The sequence below is a fragment of the Mustela erminea genome, chromosome 11, assembly GCF_009829155.1.
Source record: "Mustela erminea isolate mMusErm1 chromosome 11, mMusErm1.Pri, whole genome shotgun sequence".
NCBI classification, from domain to species: domain Eukaryota; kingdom Metazoa; phylum Chordata; class Mammalia; order Carnivora; family Mustelidae; genus Mustela; species Mustela erminea.
This window is the reverse complement of record NC_045624.1, coordinates 518,902-543,499: the sequence shown is the minus strand read 5'-3', so window position 1 is coordinate 543,499 and position 24,598 is coordinate 518,902. Positions and strand designations below refer to the sequence as shown.

General features: G+C 55.2%; 2 protein-coding genes across 3 annotated transcripts in view; one reads left to right on the top strand and one right to left on the bottom strand.

The window, feature by feature from the left end:
* Positions 1-16,817, bottom strand: part of PTPRN2 (protein tyrosine phosphatase receptor type N2) — a 709,963-nt gene extending 693,146 nt beyond the window's left edge. For both annotated transcript variants that reach the window (XM_032303991.1, XM_032303993.1), the window contains exon 1: positions 16,631-16,817. In XM_032303991.1, the coding sequence (XP_032159882.1) occupies positions 16,631-16,724 (94 nt within the window). In that variant the 5' untranslated portion in view covers positions 16,725-16,817. The remainder of the gene's footprint in view (positions 1-16,630) is intronic.
* A 255-nt stretch (positions 16,818-17,072) lies between these two features.
* Positions 17,073-23,036, top strand: LOC116568538. The gene is made up of 6 exons (XM_032303999.1): positions 17,073-17,118; positions 17,744-17,925; positions 19,842-19,887; positions 19,993-20,075; positions 21,962-22,314; positions 22,397-23,036. Exons 1-6 carry the CDS (start codon positions 17,079-17,081, stop codon positions 22,542-22,544), a joined length of 852 nt encoding a protein of 283 aa, XP_032159890.1. The 5' UTR covers positions 17,073-17,078; the 3' UTR covers positions 22,545-23,036.
* Positions 23,037-24,598: the final 1,562 nt, after the last annotated feature.

The window sequence follows — 24,598 nt, the reverse complement described above, 5'->3', positions numbered from 1 at the left end:
AAAATACTTAAAAAAAAAAACACCACTACCACCTGCTATCAGCAGTCACTGATGGGGGCTCCTGGCCGGCTCAGTTGCTAGAGTGCGCAACTCCTGACCTCGGGGCTGTGTTCAAGCCCCCCACTGGGTATAGAAATTACTGAAAATTAAAGTCTTTAAAAAAGAAAAACAAAACAATCACAAACTAATAAGTAAAATCCCAGAATTTTAGGAAGTATCTGAAAGTGGGTAAATCGGAACTTCTGGGAAGGTGGCCGCCCCGCAGCATCAGGGCCGCCACGCCTGCCCCCGCCTCCCCGGACGACCAAGTTTGGGCCTCCAGGCAGCTCCGTGCCAATAGCCCACACGGCCGCACAGGCCAAAGGGGCTACACTGACCTCCGGGGCCCAAATCCGGCTTTCCAAGGGAGTGTGCCTTTTACACCCAGAACCAGAGCACCGCTGAGTGTCCCACAAGGAAATCAAGCCTCCACGACACGCAGGGCGACTGCAGACACACTGTGCTCTGCTCCCTGCGCTCGAGGACCTGATGCACGTTCCTCACGGCGAGCTGGGTCAGAGCCAGACACAGCCTGGGGGCTCGGACTGTGCGCGCCCACCAAACCCCGCTTCCCACAAAGACGCCGCCTGGCTGCTCACGGCAGAAAGGAGAAATGCGGTCGGTCACCGTGTCCCAGAGACAGAGGAGCAGTCAAGGCTCACGCAGTGCAAAGCCATCTGTCACCCTCCCTGCGGGACGCGCACACTCAGCACAGACAGCGGACAGGGCTCCTCACCTTTTCCAAAGCCTCTCAGGGCACCACTGTCCTCGCTCACCAACAGCAGAGCTACCCTATGCCGCTGTCGGAACCGCCGCCCTGCGTTCCTCCCTCGTTCTGCTGAGCATCTAGAGACGCGAGCAGCAGGACACATGGTCAGTCCAACTTCCAACCCCTATCCTGCCGCTTCATGCCTCGGCCCTGTGAGAAAATGCTGAGCAAGGAAGGTTCTGGAAGTCAGGGAAGGTTTGGGAAGGCAGAGAATGTTCTGGAAGACAAAAATGTTCTGGAGGGCAGGGAGATGCTAGAAGACTGAAATTTTTCTGGAGGCACAGAAGGTGCTGGAGGGAGGAAACACGGCAGGGAAGGTTCTGGAGGCAGCAACTGCGTCTTGTTCATGTTCGCATATCCAGTGTCCAGGACAGTGCCCGGTACATAGGAGGGACTCAATCCACGCTACTGACCAGAGGTTTCCCTGCCTCCCTAACGTTATAGGTCAGTGGGAAACCAGCACTCATTATTCACAGTGAAAATGCAGAACCGGCAAAGGATAAGTATCTGAATTTCCCTCCCAATGTCATTTTTGTTTGGTCCTGACATCAATGGGGGGGAACTGTGAAGCTTCCTCAAACTCTAATGATGCCACCTTCTTCCAGAGAAGACTGAATCCTGCTTCTGTCTGGTGGCTTAAGATCCAAAGACCCTGACAGCCTTGTCTAAGCATAAACTGAGATGATTCATGGCTGGGTCTCTATTCCCACGGGAGAGCTGTCCTGTCTCTGCTGAAGCACTTCTCCCAGCGTGTAGCCCACTGGGTCCCCACTCGCTGGAAAGCACACCAGGGTCCCTGGCAGCCCCTCCCCAGAACCGGCGGACACTCTTGGGTCTCAAACCCCCACCTCTTCACTCTGGTCCTTCTTGTACTTCCTGCTTTTGTCCAGGCTCTCTTGTGTTCTCAGGGGGTTAATCCAACGACTCGGTCCCCCACTCCTGGACACAAACAGTTATCCGGGATCTTTGGCACTGATATGGCTTTAGAACTTGTCCTTCAGCAAAGCTGAAGCTGATACCGAAATGGCAGTTTCTAAGTGAAAGTGAGAGCATGGTGTGTGTTCTTCCGCTCCCTGGCCGTGGCTGCTTCAGGAAGCTCTCAAATATGAGTTTTTGTATTTTCTGAATGATGTACATTTTATTCCAACCGAGTAAGTAAATCTCACCCCAACACTGTCTGGGCTGAAGAACTCTCATTAGCTCATTTGCAAACATTCTCAGATGGGGAATCTGAACTTTAAAGGTTGTTCTAGAGGTTAGACTGACACTCCATGAACAGTGGCAAGAAACCCTGAGGATTATGGCACAGAAATGCACTTCCTGCCGTCACCTTACTGCTATAAAACCACACAGTAGGAACGAACACTGTCCCTGGTACACATACCTCCACTGCTCCCCAACATTCCTTTGTGCTTTATTAACGTTTTACGCTGACAACCAGAGAAATGGGCTAGGGGGTGAGACAGGGAATCTGTGCTCTAGAAATACAGAAAACGGGTGCCTGGGTGGCTCAGTGGGTTAAGCCGCTGCCTTCGGCTCAGGTCATGATCTCAGAGTCCTGGGATCGAGCCCCGGGTCAGGCTCTCTGCTTGGCAGGGAGCCTGCTTCCTCCTCTCTCTCTCTGCCTGCCTCTCTGCCTACTTGTGATCTCTCTCTGTCAAATAAATAAATAAAATCTTTGAAAAAAAAAAAAAAAGAAAAGAAATACAGAAAACATCAGCTTTCAGGAGCCTGAGTGGCTCAGTGGGTGAAGCACCTGACTTCAGCTCAGGTCCTGATCTCTGGGCCCCAGGATGGAGCCCATGTCAGGGCTCCATGCTCAGCAGGGAGCCAGCCTGTCCCTCCCTCTCCTCCTCCTACTCATGCACTCACTCTCGAATAAATAAGTAACATCTTTTTTAAAAAAGAAAGAAAATAAATCAGCTTTTACTTCTCATGAAGGCAGATCCAGTTAAGACATTTTCAGGATGAGACTCTGTTACTTGTGATTACAGTCAATTTTCAGATTCACTTTCGAAAACAGTCTAGCCCTAAAGCAAACAGAAGGGACTGGAGGAATAAGCGGCCGTCCCCGACTCTAGGAAGGGCTCCCCGCACTCTCATGTCCATTCCTCCCTTGAAGACTTTCGGACCGAGACACTGCCCGCCCCACAGTCCTCCTCAGGTTCCCTGTCGGGGTCCTTCTGGGAGGCCGTGCAACCTCGACGTCGTAGATCTGAACCTCCTCACCTAGTATTTATACACTGCTGCAACCAGACCAGGGAAACTCCTCCAGCTCTGTAAGTCTGTAACTGTTTTATTTATTCAGCAAAAATCACCGAGTGTGTATGCTGGAACACGCCCCCATGTCCATTCACGATGAAGCCTATCTGACCCACGGGCTGATTCTGCAGCCTCAGGAGGCCCTGGCCAACCGCCCACTGGGGTCTGGGGGAGGAAGCATGGATGACCCTCCCACGGTTCTCTCGACGCCCTGCAGCTCACCGGGAAAGCACTGCGCCTGGTGATGTGACTTGTGGACCAGAGGACCCGCTCTAACCAACACAGCACGAGCCAGAGACTTGAAGGGATTCTTGCAAAGGAATCATGTTTGTTAACAACCGCAAAAACACAGAAAATGGGGCTGAGTACTTACACTTCTCTTAGTGGGAACTGTCCTTCGGACACATTCTGAGGTCAAAGGCACAGCAATTTAACCAGACCCAACAAGAAAGTGGCTAAAAAGACCATAACTCATCCTTTAGACTCATCCAAATATGGGTTTACATATATTATCATCAAAAGTGGACATTGTTCTAACTGCGTCTTGTGACCTGAGATAGTAGACGACCAGCTTAAAGACATTAAAATCAAAGATACTGAAAAATTAAGCATCTGAAATATTATCAATAGTAATTTTGGTGAGTATGGGGAAGTTTTTTAATTTTGTCATACTCTCTTTTTAAGATATTTTAAAATATTTTATTTATTTATTTGACAGAGAGAGATCACAAGCAGGCAGAGAGGCAGCAGAGAGAGAGGAGGAAACAGGCTCCCTGCCAAGAAGAGAGCCCGATGTGGGGCTTGATCCCAGGACCCTGAGACCATGACCTGAGCCGAAGGCAGAGGCTTAACCCACTGAGCCACCCAGGCCCCCAAGATGTATTCATTTGAGAGAGAGAGAGAGAGGGTGTGCACGAGCAGGGGGAGGGGCAGAGGGAAAGGACCCTCATGTGGATTCCACGCGGAGCAGGAAAGAGATGCTTAACGGACTAAGCCGCCCAGACACCCCTACGGAGGAGTTTTCATACCTGAAACTGTGTCTTAATGACTAATCAATAATTACTTCAATGATTATTAATCCCTCATTCTTTTAAATTTGTTTTTTAACTTGACTTATAACAAGCATTAGTTCAACACAGCACACGCATAACTTGTAAGTAAGTGTGTGTGGGGACACAGACGGGTTGGAGGGCATCCCTGCAGCCCCCCTGGGGAGAGGAGCTGGGCCTGGGGGACGGGTGTGAAGTGGGGGGCGTGGGCCTCCTCCGGGGCGGCTGGGGAGGTTTCCAACAGGAGAACGACAGGGTCAGATCTTCCTGGTGGTCACTGCCTGAACTGGAGAAGGGCTTGCAGGAGGCAAGACGTGTTCTACAGTTCGTCCTGCCACATTTTAGCCGAGCTCTCGCTGGGCCACACAGGAGCGCGGGGCCAGCAGCCGCGGCCCATCTGCCTTCACATCCGGCCTTCGGGCGTGGCGTGGCCGCCGTCCGCTCTGTGGGCTGGGGGCGTCTCAGCAGCCTCCCTGCGTCCGCGCTGGAGGGCCCAGAACATACCTCCCACCCCTGCTGGGTGAACCAGAAGACCGTGGAGACCACAGCGGGAGCCACTGGGTTCCAGGAAGGGCCCGACCCCTGCTTCTCCAGGCCGCAGGTCCCAACAACTGTCTGTCTGTCCCGCGAGACTGCGTTCTTCCTTCCGCTGCTCGTGTATCCCACACAGCAAAGCGGCATCTTTCGATATTCCGGAGGAAACACTACATGAGGAACACGGTAACAATAAATCCAGACCCGGTAGAATCTTTCAAAACAAGGTTTTGATTTTAGTTAGTACCCATTTAATTACAATCTTCGTGAGACGTGTTATTTTATGTAAGGCCACCTCTAACAGTCGGGAACATTCTTTTTTCCATAGTGCTTGACTTTAAATTTACCCTGGATATCCGGTGTTTTCCAGAATACCTATGAAAAACATTTAATCATTAAACAAATGCTATATATTCTTCAACAGCATTTAGACCAAAAATATCAACTTTTTAGCATCACTAATAGACTTTATCATTAATGAACTGATATGATCCTAAAGTGGGTTTAACATCTATATTTCAATCCCTCGAAACCTTTGAAAAATAAGAACAGGCATATCTATATAAATATCCAAATTTTCAGCTTGATTGCACATTTTTATCTTCTCAGAATAGCACTAAATCAGCTGCTCTTTCAGAACTACATCTTACTTCCCCAAGAGACAAAATACACACAACCAAGCAAAACCTCGTTTCGTCGCTAACATTTGGTCTTTCTGTCCCTCAGGAACTGCTCATGCTTTTCTTTTTGTTCTTTTTTTTTAAGATTTATTTATTTATTTATTTGACAGGCAGAGATCACAAGCAGGCAGAGGCAGCAGAGAGAGAGGAGGAAGCAGGCTCCCCGCTGAGCAGGGAGCCCGACGCGGGGCTCGATCCCAGGACCCGGAGACCGTGACCCGAGCCGAAGGCAGCGGTATAGCCTGCCGAGCCCCCCGGGTGCCCCGATGCTTTTCTCTAGTCACTCCTCATCCCCAGACTGTTCTGACGTTGCCTTGGCCGGACACTGGCTTTCCTTGTGTGAGTTTCACAAGATGGTTTCAGCGACCAGCGCCGCAGTTTCCACCTGTCAGGCTGCCTGACCTGCACGGACGCGCCCATCCTCTGGGACAGCAGTAAATTAAAACCAAGGCTCACTGTGTGTAAGGAAGAAGCGATTATCAGAAATTGTCATGGGGGGGGCACCTGGGTGGCTCCGAGGGTTATGCCTCTGCTTTTCGCTCGGGTCATCGTCTCCGGGTCCCGGGATCCAGCCCCGCGTCGGGCTCTCTGCTCAGCCGGGAGCCTGCTTCCCCCTCTCTCTCTGCCTGCTTCTCTGCCTGCTTGTGATCTTTGTCAAATAAATAAAATCTTTAAAAAAATTTTTTTTAAATAAATGAATAAAATGACTTCTTGGCGTGCCTGGGCGGCACAGTCGGGGGAGGGCCTGACTCGGTCAGGGCCGAGGTCGTGATCTCAGGCTCGTGGGAGCGAGTCAGGCCCTGCACTCGGGCAGATCAGCTGAGGCTCTCCCTCTGCCTCTGCTCCTCCCGCAATCTCTCTCTTTCTCTCTCTCTAAAATAAATAAATCTTTAAAAAAAAATGAAAAGGTTTCTTTATTCAACCGTCAAAATGCTTAGGCTCCCAGCAATTAAGAATTCATGTGCGTTTTCTCTGGGTCTGGAACACCCACACCTAACGCGGCCTCTCGAAGCACCTGCCTCTCGCCGCAGACAAAACGGAAGCGAACCCCACGGCCTGGTGCGGCCGCTCCCAAGGAGACCAGCTCGGCGACCGTGTGGAGCAACCGGCGGGCGGGGCACTGCCTGGCACAGCGCCATGGTGCCCGAGCACACAGCCTGGCTCCGGCCGGAAGAGGCCCTTCGCCCAGACCTGGCTCGGCAAGAAATGACCGTCGGCCCAGTCTCACGTCTGACGTCGGAGTCTCTGTCCCAGCTGGATGCGGCCACAGGGCCTTAGTGCAGGCGCATTCCAGGCCACAGGAACAGGAAGAGATACTGACGGCCACGGGGGCTCAGAACGGGGGCCTCCTTGCCGGGCAAGCCCCACACGTGCCCCCCACGGCACAAGGGCTTCAAGTGGGGATGCCTCGCCCCCGCGCGCCACCCCACACGGCACCCACCAGCACCTCTGCCCACCTCACCCCACGGGCATCTCCGCGAGGTTTTCTCGGGGGAGTCAGGTGCTGTGGACGCGGCCGCACACGACGGTAGTTCACCACCAGGGACCAAACACAAGGGCACCATCCCTGACGCACAGGCGTAGAAGCCGACTGTCACGACAGACACAGGGTCGGGCCAAGGTGGAAGGCGCAAGGGGCTCAGCTCCTACCCCTCCCGCCACCCCACAAACAGTCCGGGCACCTGCAGAACCCAGGGAGCCCCACGGCCTCCAGAAGAGCAAAGGGAGAGCCTGTCCCGTCTTCTCTGAGGGACAGCTGCCGGGGAGAGAGAGGACACCGCGAGGCTGACAACGCGACGGGGCCCAGGCCCAGAGCCACTGCCCCTCCGTAAGGAACCTGACCCAGCCCCCTGCAGGGCACACGACCTGACACACCTGAACCGCCAGGCTGCCCATCTCTCCCTGCGGTTCGGGTGGACGCCGGGCCTGCAAGAAGCCCCTGTCCAGCTGCAACTCAGACGCAGGCCACAGAGCGCGAGACTAGGCTTCGGCAGAGCGCACGAGTGGCCCACACACAAGCCGAAAGGGACAAACTGTGGTGACTGCTGGACACCAACAAGGCAGGGTCTAGAGCTCAGGGCCCCCCCTCCAGAGGGGGACTTGGTCTGTCAGGCCCACACACCCTGAGCCCCAGATCAGAAAGTCTCTGCTCAGTGTCCTCCGAGAGAGATGCTCACAGAGCCAGGCCTCCTGACCACCCCCCACCCCGACGCTCCTGGTGGCCACTGCAGTCTTTGCTGAAAGAGCACAGTGGCACCACACATGCATGTCCTCACACCCCAAGTCCTCGGGGAAGCGGCATACAACGTGGAGGACTCAGCGGTTGGAGACTCGCTCAGCCCTCACTCTGCTCAAATAGAGGCCTCAGGGTGCAGGGAGGCTGCCTGTGTCACACCCTCACTGTGATGTGCTGTCCCTGCGTGAGGCTGTGGAAGGCAGGCGGGCAATGCTCCGTGGGACTCTTGGTGCAGCCCCCACTCTGTGGGACCCTCGCTGCTCTTACAAGTCTGTGCGTCCTCCGGGCTCCAGCACTGGACGGCTGTCATGTCTCTGTGACAAGAGAGGACGGCAGACACCTAAGAACAACACAGCCAAGACTGGTCAAATGTACTAAAAAGGGTTCTGATTTTTGCATTCATCAAACATTATATAATATTTTAAAAGAAAATGTTTAGTGTACCTGAAAAGAGTATGTATTTTTCTTATACTTTCCACTCAAACATGTAAGAAATGTATATAACTATTACTTAAGCCCAATTTCTCTTATTCAAGGGCTTTAAACTCTTTGAAGGGCTGATGTGAAATAAACTCAGACGATGCTCAACACCACTAGTCATTCTCGCTACGACATAATTCGGTTTCCATCCTAACTGTGTGTAACTATATTTTTAAATACGTTTATCAAAAAACGTAAGTGACGTTACTATTTAAAAGGCAACGGTGGGACACCCGAGGGCTCAGCCGGCTAAGCGTCCCACTCCCAAAGTCTGCGCGGGTGGTGTGAGATCGAGCCCCGCGTCCAGGGCTGGGGGGGGGCCGCTCCAGATTTTCTCCCTGTCCCTCAGCCCCCCCCCCCCGCCCCTCGCCCCAGGCGCAAGCACACACAGGCTCTCTCTCTAAAATAAATAAATCTTTTTTGAAAGATAAAACGTACTGGTGATGCTTTCACACCCTCAGTAGTCAGTCAGCTGAGACCCGGACTCACCGAGGAACTGGTATTTTCGACAATAATAAGCTCCTGCCCTGTCTGGCCACCAAACTCCAACATTAACTGGAATAAAATGGGGTTTCCAGGAACAGTGACATCTCAGACAGCCGGTACCAAGGACTCTCCGCCACCTCATATAATCCTCTCAAAAAGAAGAAGAATTTGGTACTTCGCTCGAGGTACGAATTCAGAGAAACGACAAGTGAAGTCCTGTCGCTTCCTCTGACTTTCCCCCTGACTTCTAATGTAAGTGCGACTGCGAAGATCACCAGATGGGGACCGCCGGCCATGTCTCCGCGTGTCGACGTGCGACACCAAACGCTGCATTTGTCATTTGACTTGTGCTCTGGACCCACACCCTGCCATTCCCCACCACGCTGTCACAAATCACTTGGAGTATTCGTGTCTTTTCGTGTATTATCTCGTGGAATCAAGGACCAGAACACGCTGGTGAAGCAGGCTGAGAACCTGGGGAGACGGTCACGGGGACGGACCCCCACCCCTTGGGACGGAAGCCACCATTCCCCACGCGGGCTTACCATCACAGCGGTGCTGCTCGCACAACACTGACATGGGACGGAAGACGAGGGACCAGAACCGAGACCTTATTTCGGGCAAAAGCAGAGAAAGAGATTCAAGAAGTCCTGAGTGATATTTTGGTAAAAGCAGATGTGCCTTTGCAGGACAGAACATGCCTTGAGGTGAGAAGGCCGGCAGACAGGTGGTGGCCCAAGCTGCTTCCTCACTCCGTTTCCCGTGCCCAGCCCCACGGAGAAGGGAGCTCTCGCTAGTTTGCCTCGCCTGCTGCCATTAAAACACCAGCGATTTCAGAGGACGTGCAAATCACCTCATTGGCTTCGAGCCCTACCACAGGTTAATTACTGCTTTAACCTGGATTAAAGCCACGGGCCCAAATGGAAAAAGCATCCACCTCCCATGGCCCGTGTTATTGGCTGCTCTGTCCGTTTACAGGTTGACCATATTTCACTGCTGGAATCAGAACTTGCACCATTAATATAAAGTCCTTTTCCTCGGATGCCTGGGGCCTCAGTCGGTTAAGGGTCTGCCTTAGGGTCAAGTCATGATCTTAGGGTCCAGGATCGAGCCCAAGGTCAGGCTCCCTGCTCAGCAGGACATCTGATTCTCCCTCTCCCTCTGTCCCTCTGCTTGTTCATGCTCTATCTCTCTCTCTCAAATAAATAAATAAAACCTTTAAATTAATTAACTCATTAATTAAAGTCCTTTTCCCTTTGAAAGCCAGGTCAGCTTTTCTCCTGAAAATTCCTTCCACCAAACGAACCATTCCCAAATATCTTTTGTACTGTATGTAGGACATTGCATCAGAGTCCAAAATGGACCTTCAGAACACACAGCGACACAGAACGGCCGTCATTCTCTCCCCTACCAGATGCCTCGGAAAACAATGGGAGAGTAAAAGAGCCATCCCTTTGCTGGTTCGCCGTGCTAAACGTCAACTCCAGATGGGACCTCCTCTGAAGACCTTCTTAGGAGAATAGCCCTCCTTCGTCCTCTCTTGCTCTGGAGCAGTGTTCCCGGCACGGCCGCCGTGAGAGCTAGTCCTCGAGGTCTGCAGCACCGCATTCAAAGAGGCTGGGGTAAGCACTGGGCATTCTGGACCGTGGTTAGGGGCACAGTAAGCCGTGAACCCTACGGTGTCACTTGCATTCCTGCCATGAGGAAAGGCTCAAGGTGTCCAAAAACACGTTATCCATTTCCATACATGAAGAGTCACTCAGGGAGACTAACCAGATCATGGACTCTGACACGCAGAACAAAACCCGCGGCAGAAAACCAACACTCCCCGCACCCCCAGACCAAAGGGCATTTTCCAATTCTGTCCCAAACAGGCCCTTCAAGCCTAGTGGTTCGGAAGCTCTTTAGGAAAGACAATCAGACAAGTGAAAATCCCCTCTGTCCCCGTCAAAATAAGAGGCAGACTCCCCTGTTCTGGGTGTCTGCCCAGCAGATCCCTTCTGCTGGGACCTACATCCTAAGGAGCCACCCCCGGGGCCTCATCCTGGGGTCGCCCGCTGGAAAGAAAATGAAACCTGAAGGTCAGAGAACTAGGACCCAATCCCAGCACCAAGCATCTTACCGTACTCTTCCTTTTTTTTTTTTTTTTTAAAGATTTTATTTATTATTGGACAGAGAGAGAGATCACAAGGAGGCAGAGAGGCAGGCAGAGAGAGAGGAGGAAGCAGGCTCCCCGCTGAGCAGAGCGCCGATGCGGGGCTCGATCCCAGCACACTGGGATCGTGACCTGAGCCGAAGGCAGAGGCTTAACCCACTGAGCCACCCAGGCGCCCCTACCGTACTCTTCCTAACCCCTCTAAGCCTCAGTCTTTCCATCTGTGAGATGGGAGGTGCAAAGGCTCGCCTACCAAGGAGTCGGCGAGTTTCCAGGGAGTACATGTAACTGCACGTAGAGGGTTCCAGAGGTTGCCAGGGGCTCAAAGTAGGCTGTCGGTACAAAGGGGGAGCACAGGGCAGTGTTGGGGGGAAGGAACTGTTCTACGAGCTGTCATCAGAACCCAAACCTAGACTGATACATCAAAACAAAAACTCCATTTCACTGTATAATCGTTTTTCATTAAATTAGAAAAGAGAAAGCACCCCGATCTGTTTTATAAACACTCCCCTCCTGCCCGTTCAACTGCCCACGTGGAAACCAATACTAGTCCCATGTAGAGAGGGAGTATCCTTGCATTTTCTGAACCATAATCATAGGACCGAGCGAACAGATGAAAATGAAAGAAATAAAACGCCCAGTTAACAGGCGCCCCGCACTGGACAGCCAGCAGCAAGTGAACGTCACGAGACCCTGACCGGCTTCCTTATTTCTTCACGCCACACACACACAGACCACTCGAAAGACAGACTAACCCTGACGTTTCACACACCTGCGCCTCGCTCACAGTTCAGGGCCTCACACCTACTGGGGAGTCACCTGCTTACCAGCTGCAGACGCCAAGAACAAACAAAAAGGTCATTTAACATGTGAACAGGAGTGTTTCCATGAGAACCACACCCCTTTTCACTTCCTGCCCTAAATATTTAAATAGTGCTTGTGGCAGACGTGTTGGAGAGAACGAGAATTAAAAGAAAAAACTCCCTTCTTCCTTCGACAAACTGTTTCCAGCCAGCAGAAAAGTGCACGGATTGTTTCTGCTTCTTCATTTTCTGTCCTCCTACCAACCAAGATCAAAACTAAGTCCAGCCGGACCCACATTCATGAAGGTCAGTTTCGAGTAATGTGGAAACAGCTGCCGGGTGCTTTTCTGCGGAGCCGAGAGTTATCTGCCGCAAATTCAGCTGTTTGCTTTCTCAGGAAATGGAACATCTTGTCAGTAGAGATAAGACAGGCTCTTGGTTAACTGAGCCTCCCTGGGCCTGCGTCTACGGGAACACATCTGGATTCAAATTCTTTCCGCCCATTTCTTAAGGTTTTTTGTTTTGTTTTGTTTTCTGCCTCTTCACACATAAAGACTCTTAGAGTAGCAGTAGTCACACATAGCCAGGCATATCTCAAATACATGCCACCCAAAGCCAAAGGCTTATTTTTTTTTTTAAGATTTTATTTATTTATTTGACAGACAGAGATCACAAGCAGGCAGAGAGGCAGGCAGAGAGAGAGAGAGAGGAAGCAGGCTCCCTGCCGAGCAGAGAGCCCAACGCGGGACTCGATCCCAGGACCCTGGGATCATGACCTGAGCCGAAGGCAGAGCCTTCAGAGGCCCACTGAGCCCCCCAGGCACCCGGCCAAAGGCTTATTTTTCATGTGAGTCACATTGAGTTACGTTTAGCTACAAACACCATTTCATAGGGAATTTTTAAGTTCTAAGGTAAGTCTCCAAGAGATCGTGGTGACAGAAACCTTTCTGACGAACAGCATGTATGAGGACGGCTCAGCTAACGCCAGGCCTCTTTCAAACTTCTCCTCTTCGCCCATGTTCCTAACTTTCAAAAATAAAAAGGGTGAGTAACTGCATTCACAAACTGGGTAATATCGCCTGCCTGGGGCGGGGGGCCAAGAACAACACCAGCTCAGAGCGCAGCCGTTATCATCATGTAAAAGGGAAAATAACTGCTCTAGAGCTCTCCAGAACATCACCCCGGGTGAGCCCCTGGCCCCATGTCCCCACCTAACTGCGGATGTCCCACTCTGCTCTCGCCTTCTGCGGGGAAAGCCAGGGACTCTGCACGTCTGCGCACTTCGTGGCCCACAGACATGCCTGCACGCGGGCCACGATGGGACCCAGCATGCCACGGAGCAAAGCAGAAAGCCGAGTCCGGAAAACGGAGCACGCCTCCCACACCGACGAGTGGGCGCTACCGAGGACGATCTTGGTCACCAGGTACAAAACCAGATCGGCTTTTAAAAAGAAGAGCTGCGAGGCGCACGGCGAAGCTTAGCCCCGAGAGGAAGCCGTCTCAAAACCTTTCACTCCGCACACGTTCCTTCCACGTCTGACACACATCTCCTGTGTCCAGAGACGGCGGCATCACAGTTGCACCCAACGCATCCGGCTCCGTGGGTGAGCCCGCCGCCCGTCCCCGCCCTTGCACAGAAGCCCACGGCCTTCCACGCGCCCCGTCCTTCTGCACGGGGCCGTCGGCACCGGACGCTGGGGGAGCCGGGGCCGAGGGAGGAGACTGGCAAAGCCTCAGCCGGAAGAAAGGACGGAGCAGGCTTTGTGCAGTCGGGGAGAGGCAGGCTGCTCACCACCGTACGCCCCACAGAACCAAGCGCTACGGACATAAGAGCGAAGAAGGATGTGTGCTTTTGTGGCGGAAAGGATGCTTTGATTAAAAAATAGACAATCAGGCTATTGAGGTGACAAAGCAGCCGGCCCCTGCCCCAGCTGCTCTCTCCTCAGCTCCGAGCGGGCTCCCTGGTGAATGAAGGCTACGCGCAGGCGAAGCAGAAGGCGGGACAAGGGAGAAGGAGAGACACGCACCCATCTCAAAGCTAGAGGCAGAGGCTAGCTTTGACTCTGGATTCTCCAAGGAACATTTTCATGAGAGGCTGACCGTGTGCTTTGGAAAATGAGATTTTCATTTCTTTAGCAAGAGAAGGTCCTTTTATAGGAATGCTCTTAAATGTGGGGGCTGTTCGAGCAGGTTCCCAAGCTGGCTTCCCTAGAACTAAAAACTGGCTTAAAGACAAACATCTTTCACTCACACCAGACCTTGGTGGCACCACCTGAACAAAAGGAGGTCCTGAAATCACAGAGAAAGGCAGAGGGAGGAACCCAAAGATGGAACCCTATGGAAGAGAACCAAACCGCTCAGCTACCTGGGACAAGGCTGCCTGATGCACTAACGGTACTTGGACTAGAAGCAAAGCTGAATCGTCTCATGGATGGGGGTGCCATAATTCCCACCGTGTTCAGCTCTGATAACAGTGTCAAAGATAATGAAAAACTATGTGCCATAAAACAGCTTTTTGCACCAAAAAGACATGGACACGAAGGTGGAGCGGGGCATGAAGCTCAAGTGACCGATGGGGAGGGTGCAGGTGAAGAAAGGGAAAGGTGAGACACCCGCTGCCACTGGGATCCCGCCCATAGCTGCTGTGGAAACATGGTAGCACCATAGAATGTGGCTCCGAACAAGGAGAATACATGCAGATTTCAGCACCTTTGTTGACCCTGGTTTTCATTAACAAGTCCTTCACTGTCTCAATCTGAAGAGAACTGTGACTCAAGTCAAGGCAACCTGTACAGAAAGACCTGGTCTTGGGTCTTAACTGGGAAAAGGAGACTCCTCATTCTACCCGACAATTTTATGATGCTAGCAAGGAGCAAAACCTCAGATTTCCTTGAGCTGTGTGTGACCTTTAGGTGCCAACCTGAACTATACAAATAAGAAGAGAACAAGTGGCAAGGCTGGGCCACCACTAAGGTCTCCAGGGGATCTTCGCTGTGCGTTCCACCCTTATTTGGAACAAGGTACTTAGTGTGACCATGACCAGGCAAGATCCGGACAGCGGAGAAAGAGAAACACGGTAGCATACACCTTTCAGAGGTGACTGTGGTTCTCCCCGAGCTTTCTGAAGACGGGGATATGAATTTTGAGAACCTGGCAGCAGCATTCTTGGTGAGGACGTTGGGGACAGAAGGCTGAGTGGACAAGATGGAGGGACCTCACAGGTAGACAAAGCCACATGCTACTCCAAAATGAGAAGACCACACTTACATTGCGTTGTCTGTATACACTGCCACGCAATTTCCAATCACGTGGGGAATGGCGCAGCTTAACCCTCCCAACCGAGTCCTTGAGACAGTGTGAATGATGTCTGGACCCCCAGTGTCCCACATAAAGGTGGTACCCAGGAGACTCCCCAGGAAGCAGAGGAGAAATACGGCACCTTTTTAAATACGATTCCACTTTGCCTGTAGCCAAAATACCACTGCTTTGTCGGGTAGCGATTCCTCCTCTTCCCGCCTCTCCAGTTCGGATTTCCCTTCGCTCCCGCCCTCCTGCCTTCCCTGGGATTACAGCGGGCGCTGGGACCGGGAATTCCAACGGGGAAAGAGTAGCCAAGGACCAACGTCCCACCTCGTCGGCAGAAACTGCCCTGCCTCGAACCCCGCCAGCGGAGCCGGGTCTCCCTGACCTGGGGGGTCGCCTCGGGCCGACGAGCGAGCGGCTCTCACCGAGGCGTCGAGGCCAGACGCACAGTCGCTCTCCGCAGTCCGGGGGAGGCCCCAGAGACCCCACAGGGACCCAGGCCCAGCCCGCGCCGAGCAAGGCTCCCCCGACCAGGACGACCTATGCGCGGCCCTCAGCCCCGGAATGTGGGGGGTGGGACGCACCCCTCCCCGCAGCGGGCCTCTCACCAGCTGTCCCCCAACCGGGCCACCAGGCCGCAGGCACATGCGAGGAAGGAATTCGGGGCGACGGGTCCGCGCGAGCCAGGAGCCTGGGGGACGCCGCCCGCCTCGCGGTCTCTTTGTTCGGGACCACGGAGCCCAGGGGGCAGCCGGGCTGGGAGGAGGCCGGGGGCCACGCGCCGCCCCTCCCCTCGACCCGGGCCGCCCGCGGCCCTCACTTTCCACCGCGGTCACCACCGATATTCTCACGCGTCTGCTCCGCAATTCCGGCCTCGGAGCGAAGCGCCACAGAACGCCCGCAGCCGGCCGGGCCGCTCGGGGGCGGGTTCGGGCTCGGCCCCGCGTCCCTCCACCTCAGTCGCCGAAGGAAAATGTCCGTCTGCGGGCGAGGCCGGGGGAGGCGGAGGCCACGGGCGGGCCACGCAGGCAGGAGTCCGCGGCGCGGCGCGGGGGGGGGCCACGGCCGCCGCCGACCAGGTCCAGCGCCCCCGGGACCCTGCCCCGCGGCCACACGCACGCGCGGGGCGCGCCCTCCCCAGGCCGCCGGGGCCGACCCGGGCGGAAGTCCTCGCGGGGAGGGGCGCCCGGGAGGAAACTGAGGCAGGGCGCGGCGGCGAGGTCGCGGCGGCGCCCCGGGCAGGGCAGAGACCCCGCGAAGCCCCCCGCTGCCCCAGCGAGCGCCTCCCACCGCGCCCCGACCCCCGCCCCCTCACGCACCCGGGCGCCCCACCCCGCCCCCGCGCGCCCAGGAACCTCCTCCCCGCCCCCGCCCCCGCCCCTCCTCTTCCTCCTCCCCCCCCATGAGAAGCCCCCCCCCGCCGAGGGAGCCCCCCGTTCCCTCCCCCGCTAAGAAGCCCCCACCCCGCCCCCTCACTCACTAGAAAGCCTCTTCCCCCACCCCCTTCCTTCGCCAAGAAGCCCCCTCCCCCCGCCCCTTGCTGGCCGAGCAGCCCCCCTCCCCCGCCTCCTCAACCGCCAGGCCCCCTCCCCAGACACCCCCACTCGCCGACAAGACCCTTTCCCCGGAACCCCCCGCGAGAAGCCCCTCCCCCGCCCCCCCCCGCCGACAAGCCCCCTCCCCCCGCCCCGTGACTCACCGAGCAGCCCCCACCCTCGCCCCCACCTCAGGCATCTCCTCCCCCACTCCCAGACCCCCTCCCTCGCCGAGACGCCCCTTCCCCGCCTTCGCAGCTCACCCCCGACGCCCGCGCCCCTCCCCCTCCCCCACTCACCGAGAAGCCCCGGAAGCGGCCGGGCGCGGGGCGCGGGCGCGGCGCGCGGCGGCAGCAGCAGCAGCAGCAGCAGGAGCGCGGGCAGCGGCCCCATGTCGGCGGGCGGGCGGGCGGCGCTCAGTGCATGGCGGCGCGGCGGGGGCGGCGGGACCGACTCGCGAGCACCGCTCCTCCCCGCGCAGCCCGCGCCGCCGCCGCTTCAGCACCGGACAGCGCCGCCGGCCCCGCCCCCGCCAGGCCCCGCCCCGCCCGGGCCCCGCCCCGCCCCGCCGCCGAGCGCCCGCCGGCCCCGCCCACGGCGCCCCGCCCACGGCTCGGCCCGCCCCGCCCGCGGCCGCGCAGGCTCCCCCCCGCCCCCCGCGCGCCCTGCTCCCTCCACCTCCACCCCTGCGGGACGCCAGGCGGAGCGGCCGGCGGGACGCGCAGAGTTAAGCCGCGCGCGGCGGCGATGGGAAGGCCCAGCCCTTCTCGGCTCGGCCCGTGGGCAGGTGCGCGCCCGCGCGGTCCCCCGCGGCGTCGCGAGCACGCGGGGCCTGGACGTGGGGCTGCGCCGCGGGGCCCGCCGCCGCTTCCCGGGCGACCGGAGGGCTGTCGCGCGCCGCGGTTCGTGCGCGGGCCCACGGAAAAGCGGCCCGGAGCGGGGTCTCGGGGTGTGGGGTCCCCAACCTCGGGAGGAGGCGGTGGGCCTCGGGCCAGGGGATCCGTCCCTCCGAGCTCTGGGCTCCGCTCGGCGAGATCAGGGTCCACGGCAGGGCCGCGGTCCCAGGGGTCCCTCCCTGGCATGGGGTCCCTCCCTGGCACGTCCCGGGGTCCTTGAGGGGCGCTGGCGACTTTGCGGACCTCCAGGGGAGACCCCCGCTTCCCAGAGACGGGGCAGGGCTTCAGGGGTCCTGGGAGGGGCGCGCTGGAGGCCTCAGAGGGGCCATGTGTGCGCCAAGAGAGAACGTGAGTGCTCGGTGCTGAGTGCGGAGAGGTGGGGTGTGAGCTGTGAGTGACCTAGGGGTGAGTGTGGCTGTACTGTGCCCACGCCCTTGGCGGCCCGACCGCCTCCCTCATCACCGTCCTCCCGTGTGCCCCTGCCCGGGTGCCCCAGTCCCCACCTGCTTCCTTCAGCGCTGGGCAGTGGCCTGGACCCCCATCCCCGCCCATATGGGTCCAGTGGCCTAGGTCAGCTCTCCTTCCTGCGGCGTCACCTTGGAGGTCTCTCTCTGCTGCTCTCATCAGCCAGCCTTCCCATGTCCTGGCCCTCCTTGCCGGTCACCATCCCCATAAGGCTGGCCTGTGCAGACTTCGGGGTGGGGTAGATGGTGAGGGGTTACGGCTCAACCCAGCCCATCTACAGTTGGGACTAAATATTGGCCCTGAGGCCTCAGCGTCCACCTCCTTGCTAACACCTGTCCTCCCCGCCGGTCCCTCCCTCGTCCCATCCTGCTCAATGTTCTCTGTCCCTGTGCCCAGGAAAGCAGTTCCTCCTTCTCTGTCTCTGTCTGATGTCGCTCAAAGGCCCAGGGACCTGTCCAGCAACCGTCGTCCTCCTGCTCCACGTTTGCCCACAAGTCTGTGTTTTGTAACCTGCGATCCCACAGAGCAGGAGTGCCAACCTGTTGGGGACAACGATGCTGAGCGGGCTTTTCAGTGGACTGGGGTGGCTTTGCTCTCGGTGTATGCTGAGCACTTAGGACGTCAGGTCTCTGGGCTAGCACGGTGCCCCCGCCTCAGAGCAAACGAGCCTCCTCCAGTAGAATCCACCAGTGAGTTCACCAGTGAGAGACTCACCGACGCTTTGGGGAAGGCTAGAGGACACTCGCCCCTCAGCTCCGTCACAGCACCTGCTAAGCCCAGGGTGCACATACCTTGAACCTGGGCTCCCAGGTGTGAGTGGTCTACCTCAGTGGAAGTGCAGGCCTGACACTCCCAGAGTGAGACTGCTCCCAGGCTGGGCTCCCAGCGGGGCGGCCCCTGCGCCAGGAAGAGAAAGCTGGAGATAAATCAAGGAAATAGGATCTAGATGGGCTACAAGGTAAAGCTTGTTCATGACAGGCCCACAAGGTGGCCCAGAAGCGGGAGGGCATCACAGGTAATTGGTCAGGGACGTCCCTGTGCGATGCCCAAGGACCTGTCACCAGACGTCTAACTCCATTTCTGTGTTGTAGATGAGGGTCACTGCACTCTGGCCGCCGAGGGAGCTGGCTGCCTGAGGACAGGATGTGCAGGTCACGGGACACTCCCTGTGGGCAAGGTCCCTCAGGAAGGACCTGCAGGAGTTTTGAACCCTTCCTGACCGGCATCCCAGAGGACTGTTTCGTTTTGGGTTATGAGACAGGGATCCCAGGAAGGGCATGGGTTGTTCTTGTTCTGTGGCTCCTGGGTCTGGGCCTGCTTCACCCCAAGGGCTCTAGCCTCAGGGCCCTGGCAGAGTCACAGGGAAACTGGAGGTAAAATGCCCCAAGAAAGGGGACGTGGAAAACTGCCCTGAGAAAAGGGAAACGGAAATCCCCGTACCAGAAATACTGAGGGGTACCTGGGTGGCTTAGTTTAGTGTCTGATTCTGATCTGGGCTCAGCTCATGACCTCGGGGCCACAAGATCCAGCCCCAGGGGGCTCCACGCTCAGCGGAGAGACCCTCCAGAGTCTCTCCCCTTCCCTCCGGCCCTCCCCCAAGGCACACACCCAAGCTCTCCTTATAAAACACATAAATTTTTTTTAAAAATTTTAAAAAGAAGAAATACTGGGAAGAAGTACAAAACCCACAAAGATGCGGACGGTATCACCACACTGGACTCCGCTGCACTGCGAGATCTCGGCTCTGCTGCAGTGGCGGGAGCCGCTAGAGGCAGAGAAGACGGACACACGGGACGGACGGAGGAAGGCAGCAAAGTATGGTTTAGCAAGAGCAGGGCCGGGTTCCAGGGCTCAGTGTGAGGTAACCCAGCTTTCTGATGTCTAAGAAGGCTGTGCATGGCTCTTTCTGGAGGTCGGGCCAGGCAGAGAGGAATCCCCAGGGCATGACCCAGACGCACAAGGAGACATGCACGTGTGTGTCCTTGTGTTTGGGTGTATTGCCTGTGTGTGGACACGTGCACTTGTGTATGCTGTGTGTGCATGAGCCTGTGTGTGGGGCGAGGGTAGGTCTGGAGGCTGTACACGGCACCTGTATGCACCCGTCTGCCACGGGTACAGCATCTAACGTTCCAACATGTGTTTCTCCAAGTCCTTTAGACGGTGGGTGTCCCTCTGTGGCTTTGCTATGAAATCACGTAAGTTGTCACACTTCTCAATGGCATGCGTCCCTCACGTGCTAAGGTGGGCTCTGTACACGAAGCAGTCTTACAGTTCATGTAACAACATGTTTGCCTTCATAGCTCAAGCTCATCCAAGGAGACTTTCCAGGTCAGACGCAGCTCTCCATCCTCGTCTTTCTCCAAGAACTTCCCATGAGTCTGAGGTGAGTGGGGTGGAAGTCCCAGGGAGGACACAGGGCTCGGTTCCGACGCAGCGCGTGTCAGCTGCATGGCCTTGAATGTCACCGAGCAGTGACAGATCAAACTATCGACCAACCTGATAGTTCCGACGCACTGGCCCGTGCTCTGGGAAATATCAGAGTTGACGTGGCAGAAGAGCTGTGACGCCTGTTGGGACCGGGAAGTACCCCGGTGAGGTGGCCTGCTGTGGGGGAATAGGGGATGGCGAGCACCAGAGGACGTGGCTCGGTCACCAGTCCGCAGGGCTCGCAGCTCCCTTGCCCGGTCTGGCCCCGTCCTTCAGGGGATGCCAGGTGTTCCGTGGGCCAGGCCGGGCATGCCCACCGGTGCCCACGCGATGAGGGATCGCTTTCTCAGGGAGGAGAGATTTGCGGCGAGATTCAGGGTGAGCACAGACAGCTTTTGCACATTCTGTGTGAACAAAGGCACATGGATATGTGGTCACGAGCGTCCTCCAATTACTAGACAAACAGTGTGGCCCTCGCTGAGCAGCACCCTACTGTGGTGTGCTGTGATGGAATTACTGACTCAAACGTCAGACCTGCCAGGTCGGCCACTTTCAACCGGCTCGTTGTCGCCATTTAAACACAGCTCGCTGCCCGGGGGTCTACTCAGGTGTGAGTCATCCGCTGGTCCGCTTGCTCCCGAGGGGGAGAGCAGCTGCCCGGCCCCCGAGAGGAGGCTCTGTGGGCCGGCAGTGAACCCTGGCTGCCCCCACTGCTGCCGATGAGGCACCCGCAGCCTTCAGTCACCGAGAGGCCACCTGCCCCTGCTGAGGTCTTGTTCCAAGGACACCTGCTTCCTCTCACGTCCGCAGCACAGCTCTCTGGCCCCAAACAGGGACAGTCCCAGCAGGAAGAGGGAGGCTACAGCCCCCATATTGCTCCTAGACCCCCAAACTCGGAAGAATTAGGCTGAGCCTGTTGGACGCTGTGTTATTGGCCTTTTGCCAGTCGGCAGAGACCAAAGGGTCAGGAGGTACAGCTGACCCTGCATATGGGGGGAGCTGGTGGTGTCCGCAGGCTTCCCTGTGGCCGGCAGCTCTCCCGTCTGCCATCATGACCTCCCAGCAAACACGTGTCCGTCAAGATGTGCACCAGCGTATCCTCGGCTTGTACAAGCCCAGGCAGATGCTCTGTCCTGGACTGTGAGTCGTCAGAGTGCCATAGGCCGGATGTGTTCAGAGCTGGCCTCTGGGGACTGCGTGTTGGTTCCTGAAGCCCTGGGTCACCCCGGCCTGCATCTGTCTTCCTTGGCTCTGCAGGCTCCTGGCCTCCTGTGCAGCCCTGGGCTTTGCCGGGTTTGCTGCATGGCTCTCCGGTGCTCTGCTCACAGGCTTGCAACTGTGGCCTCAGGTTCTTTATTACTCAGAAGCAGTCACGAGTGTTAATAACGAGAGAAACGTCCAACTTTATAAAGCTCTGGCAAGGACAGGGGCCGATGGGGTCACCCCCACTGTACAGGACCAAGCTGAGGTGATGCGAACCATCTTCCCAAGATCCTACAGCCAGGTCAAGCGGCACGATCGGAGTTAAAAGCCATGGATCTCATGTAGTCCAACACCCCACCTCAGCCCTTCCTGGTTCACCATCTGACGGTTTGCTGAGAAAGCTCTGGAAGCCAGTCCTTGTGACAGCATCTGGGCCTCTCCAGAGCAGGGCTCAGCCTGCACCACAGGACACGGACTGGGTGCTGTGTGGGGTGGTGCCGCCGGAGACACTCGGCATCACAAGGGGCCCCCATGTTTAAGTCAGTTTTGTTTCTTCCACTTCGAGTCAGAAGGAAAAACATGCCTTTAGCCAACTTGACGGAAAGTTAAGCTTTGTCGAAAGTCACATTCTCCCTACAGGCTGGCTCATCAGTCCATTTCTGGAAGACGTCCCTAGCCTATGGTGCTTTCCCAGAGTGTTCTAGATGGACAAGTGACACAAAGACCTGGCTGGAAAAAAAGTCTCCTAGTAAAGCAGCAGAAGATGAAGCCAGCCTTGGACACCGCCTCACCTTCTCCCACCACCAGCTTTCCCCAGGTTACCAGCCAGCGTTCAGGCCCCTGGATCCACAGGGACCACTGTGGCAAAGAGAAAGTCTAACCTGCCCAGAACCAAGTCCTTCAGACCAGGGCCACAGACAGCCTGGGCGTCCTGTCAGTTCTCTGGCCAGCTCTGCTCCAGGCCGGGTTGGAAGCCAAGCGTCTGCAACCCGGTATGTCTTAAATGTGCCCACTTGAGTGTCCTCGGGCCACTTTCAATTAGAGTGACTCTGAGTGGTGCCATTTGGATTTCAGAACTCGGGTTCCCACAAAGCAAGATTCCACTGGTTCACTTGCAACGAGAGAGCCTCCTCATTTACACTGTGTGTTTCAGCCTGAAGACGACAGAAGACCCTACACGCCCCAACTAATGAATCTGCAGTCTCTGACGGGGATGAGGTAAGACCGCATGGACTGATGGGTTAGTCCCAAATCAGAATTCTAATGAGGTTCACTGGCAGAGCCAAACCGACACAGCCTTCCATCAGATTCGGACTCTAGTTCCCAACAGGTAACATATGAAGACCATGTAGCTGTGGGGAGGAGGTAGACAGGAAATCCCAGTGAACGCCATGCCCTGACGCAACACTTGAAGACGTTAACAATGCCCTCCCGGGCACCACCGTAGTGGCCTCACCCTGTGTAAATCTCAGGGGGTTAGCCTCATTTCCAGCTACAGACTCTGCAGCGCACAGGAGGGTTGTCAAGAAACGTACTCTGAAAGAAGAAAGGGGACATATTTCCAAAGCGTTTCATGTCTGATACCTCACTGATGTGAGATGAGCGGCATCATCCGGATTATAGAGGTAAAGTGAGGCTCAGAGAGCTTCATAACTTGCCCAAACCTCACAAATAATAAGAGGCTAATCCAAAATGTAAAGCCAGATTTAATCTCAAAGCCATATCAGAGGGCGCCTGGGTGGCTCAGTGGGTTAAGCCGCTGCCTTCGGCTCGGGTCATGATCTCGGGGACCAGGGATCGAGTCCCATGTCGGGCTCTCTGCTCAGCAGGGAGCCTGCTTCTCCCTCTCTCTCTGCCTGCCTCTCTGTCTACTTGTGATCTCTCTGTCAAATAAATAAATAAATAAATCTTTAAAAAAAAAAAAAAAAAAAGCCATATCAGAATGGCCCAAAGGGTGTCTCACGGAAATCCAGAACTGAGATGCTACCATGTGGAAACTTGTAAAGGAGACCGAGCCTTGTCAAAAGGGCACAACAACAAGCTAGTAAAAGGCTGCTACCGGCCAAATTCAGCAGACTTACAGGAATGCACTGTTGCTAATGATACCAAGAATGTGTTAATAACCTTCAGGAGCTGCCAGGGCACCAACTCATTCTTCTAAAAATTGGAAAATAAAGAAACCAAAGCATTTGGCCTGATTTCTCTGCATGAATAATGTTTCAGAGTAGCTAAATGATTTTTGGAGTAAAATTCTTCTTTTCAGAAAATCAAGGTGACCAGTACAAAGGAATGACATATTTAGAAAATCACCATTTTGCAACTCCCAGTGAAATAATGGATGAAGATAACAATAACCAAATGTTGGCAACTAAAAGCGGGGCAGGACAGGATGGGTCTAACAGATACATTCACAGCATTCCAGCCTCAAACACAGAACACACGTTCTTTCCAAGTGCACATGGACCCCATCCAGAACAGACCACATATTAGGCCACAAAATAAGTGTCAACAAATCCAAAAAGACCAAAGTCCTACCATGCATCTTTTCTGACCAGACCACCATGAAAGTGAGATCAACCACAAGACAAAATCTGGAAAGACCACAAGTCCGTGGAGGTTAAATAATACCTACTAAACGGTGAATGGGCCAACCAAGAAATCAAGTAGAAAACGAAAATATACATGGACACAAATGAAAACATAACGGTCCCAAATCTCCGCGATGTAGCCCAGGCCGTTCGAAGCAGAAAGTGTAGAGCAGCGCAGGCCCACCTCAAGAAGCAAGAAAAATTTCTAGTAAACAACCTAACTTTACACCTGAAGGAGCTACAGAAAGAATAAACGAAAACCAAAACCAGCAGAAGGAAAGAAATAATGAAGATGACTGCAGAAATAAACAAAATACAAAACTACAAAACAATAGAACACATCAGTGAAACCAAGAGCTGGTCCTTTGAAAAGATGAAGAAAATTAATAAACCCCTAGCCAGACTCAAAACAGAAAGAGAGAGAATTTAAGTAAACAAAATCACAAATGGAAAAGGAGAAATAACAACCAACACCACAGAGAAACCAACCACGGTAAGATTATTGAGAAAATTACACACTGACATACTGAACAACCTAGGAGAAATGGATAAATCCCTAGAAACACAACCTACCAAAATTGAAGCAGGAAGAAATACAAATTGGGACAGACAGGATTACCAGCAATGAAATTCAATCAGCATAAAATTCCCAACAAGTACAGGCCCAAGACCTGATGGTTTCATGGGC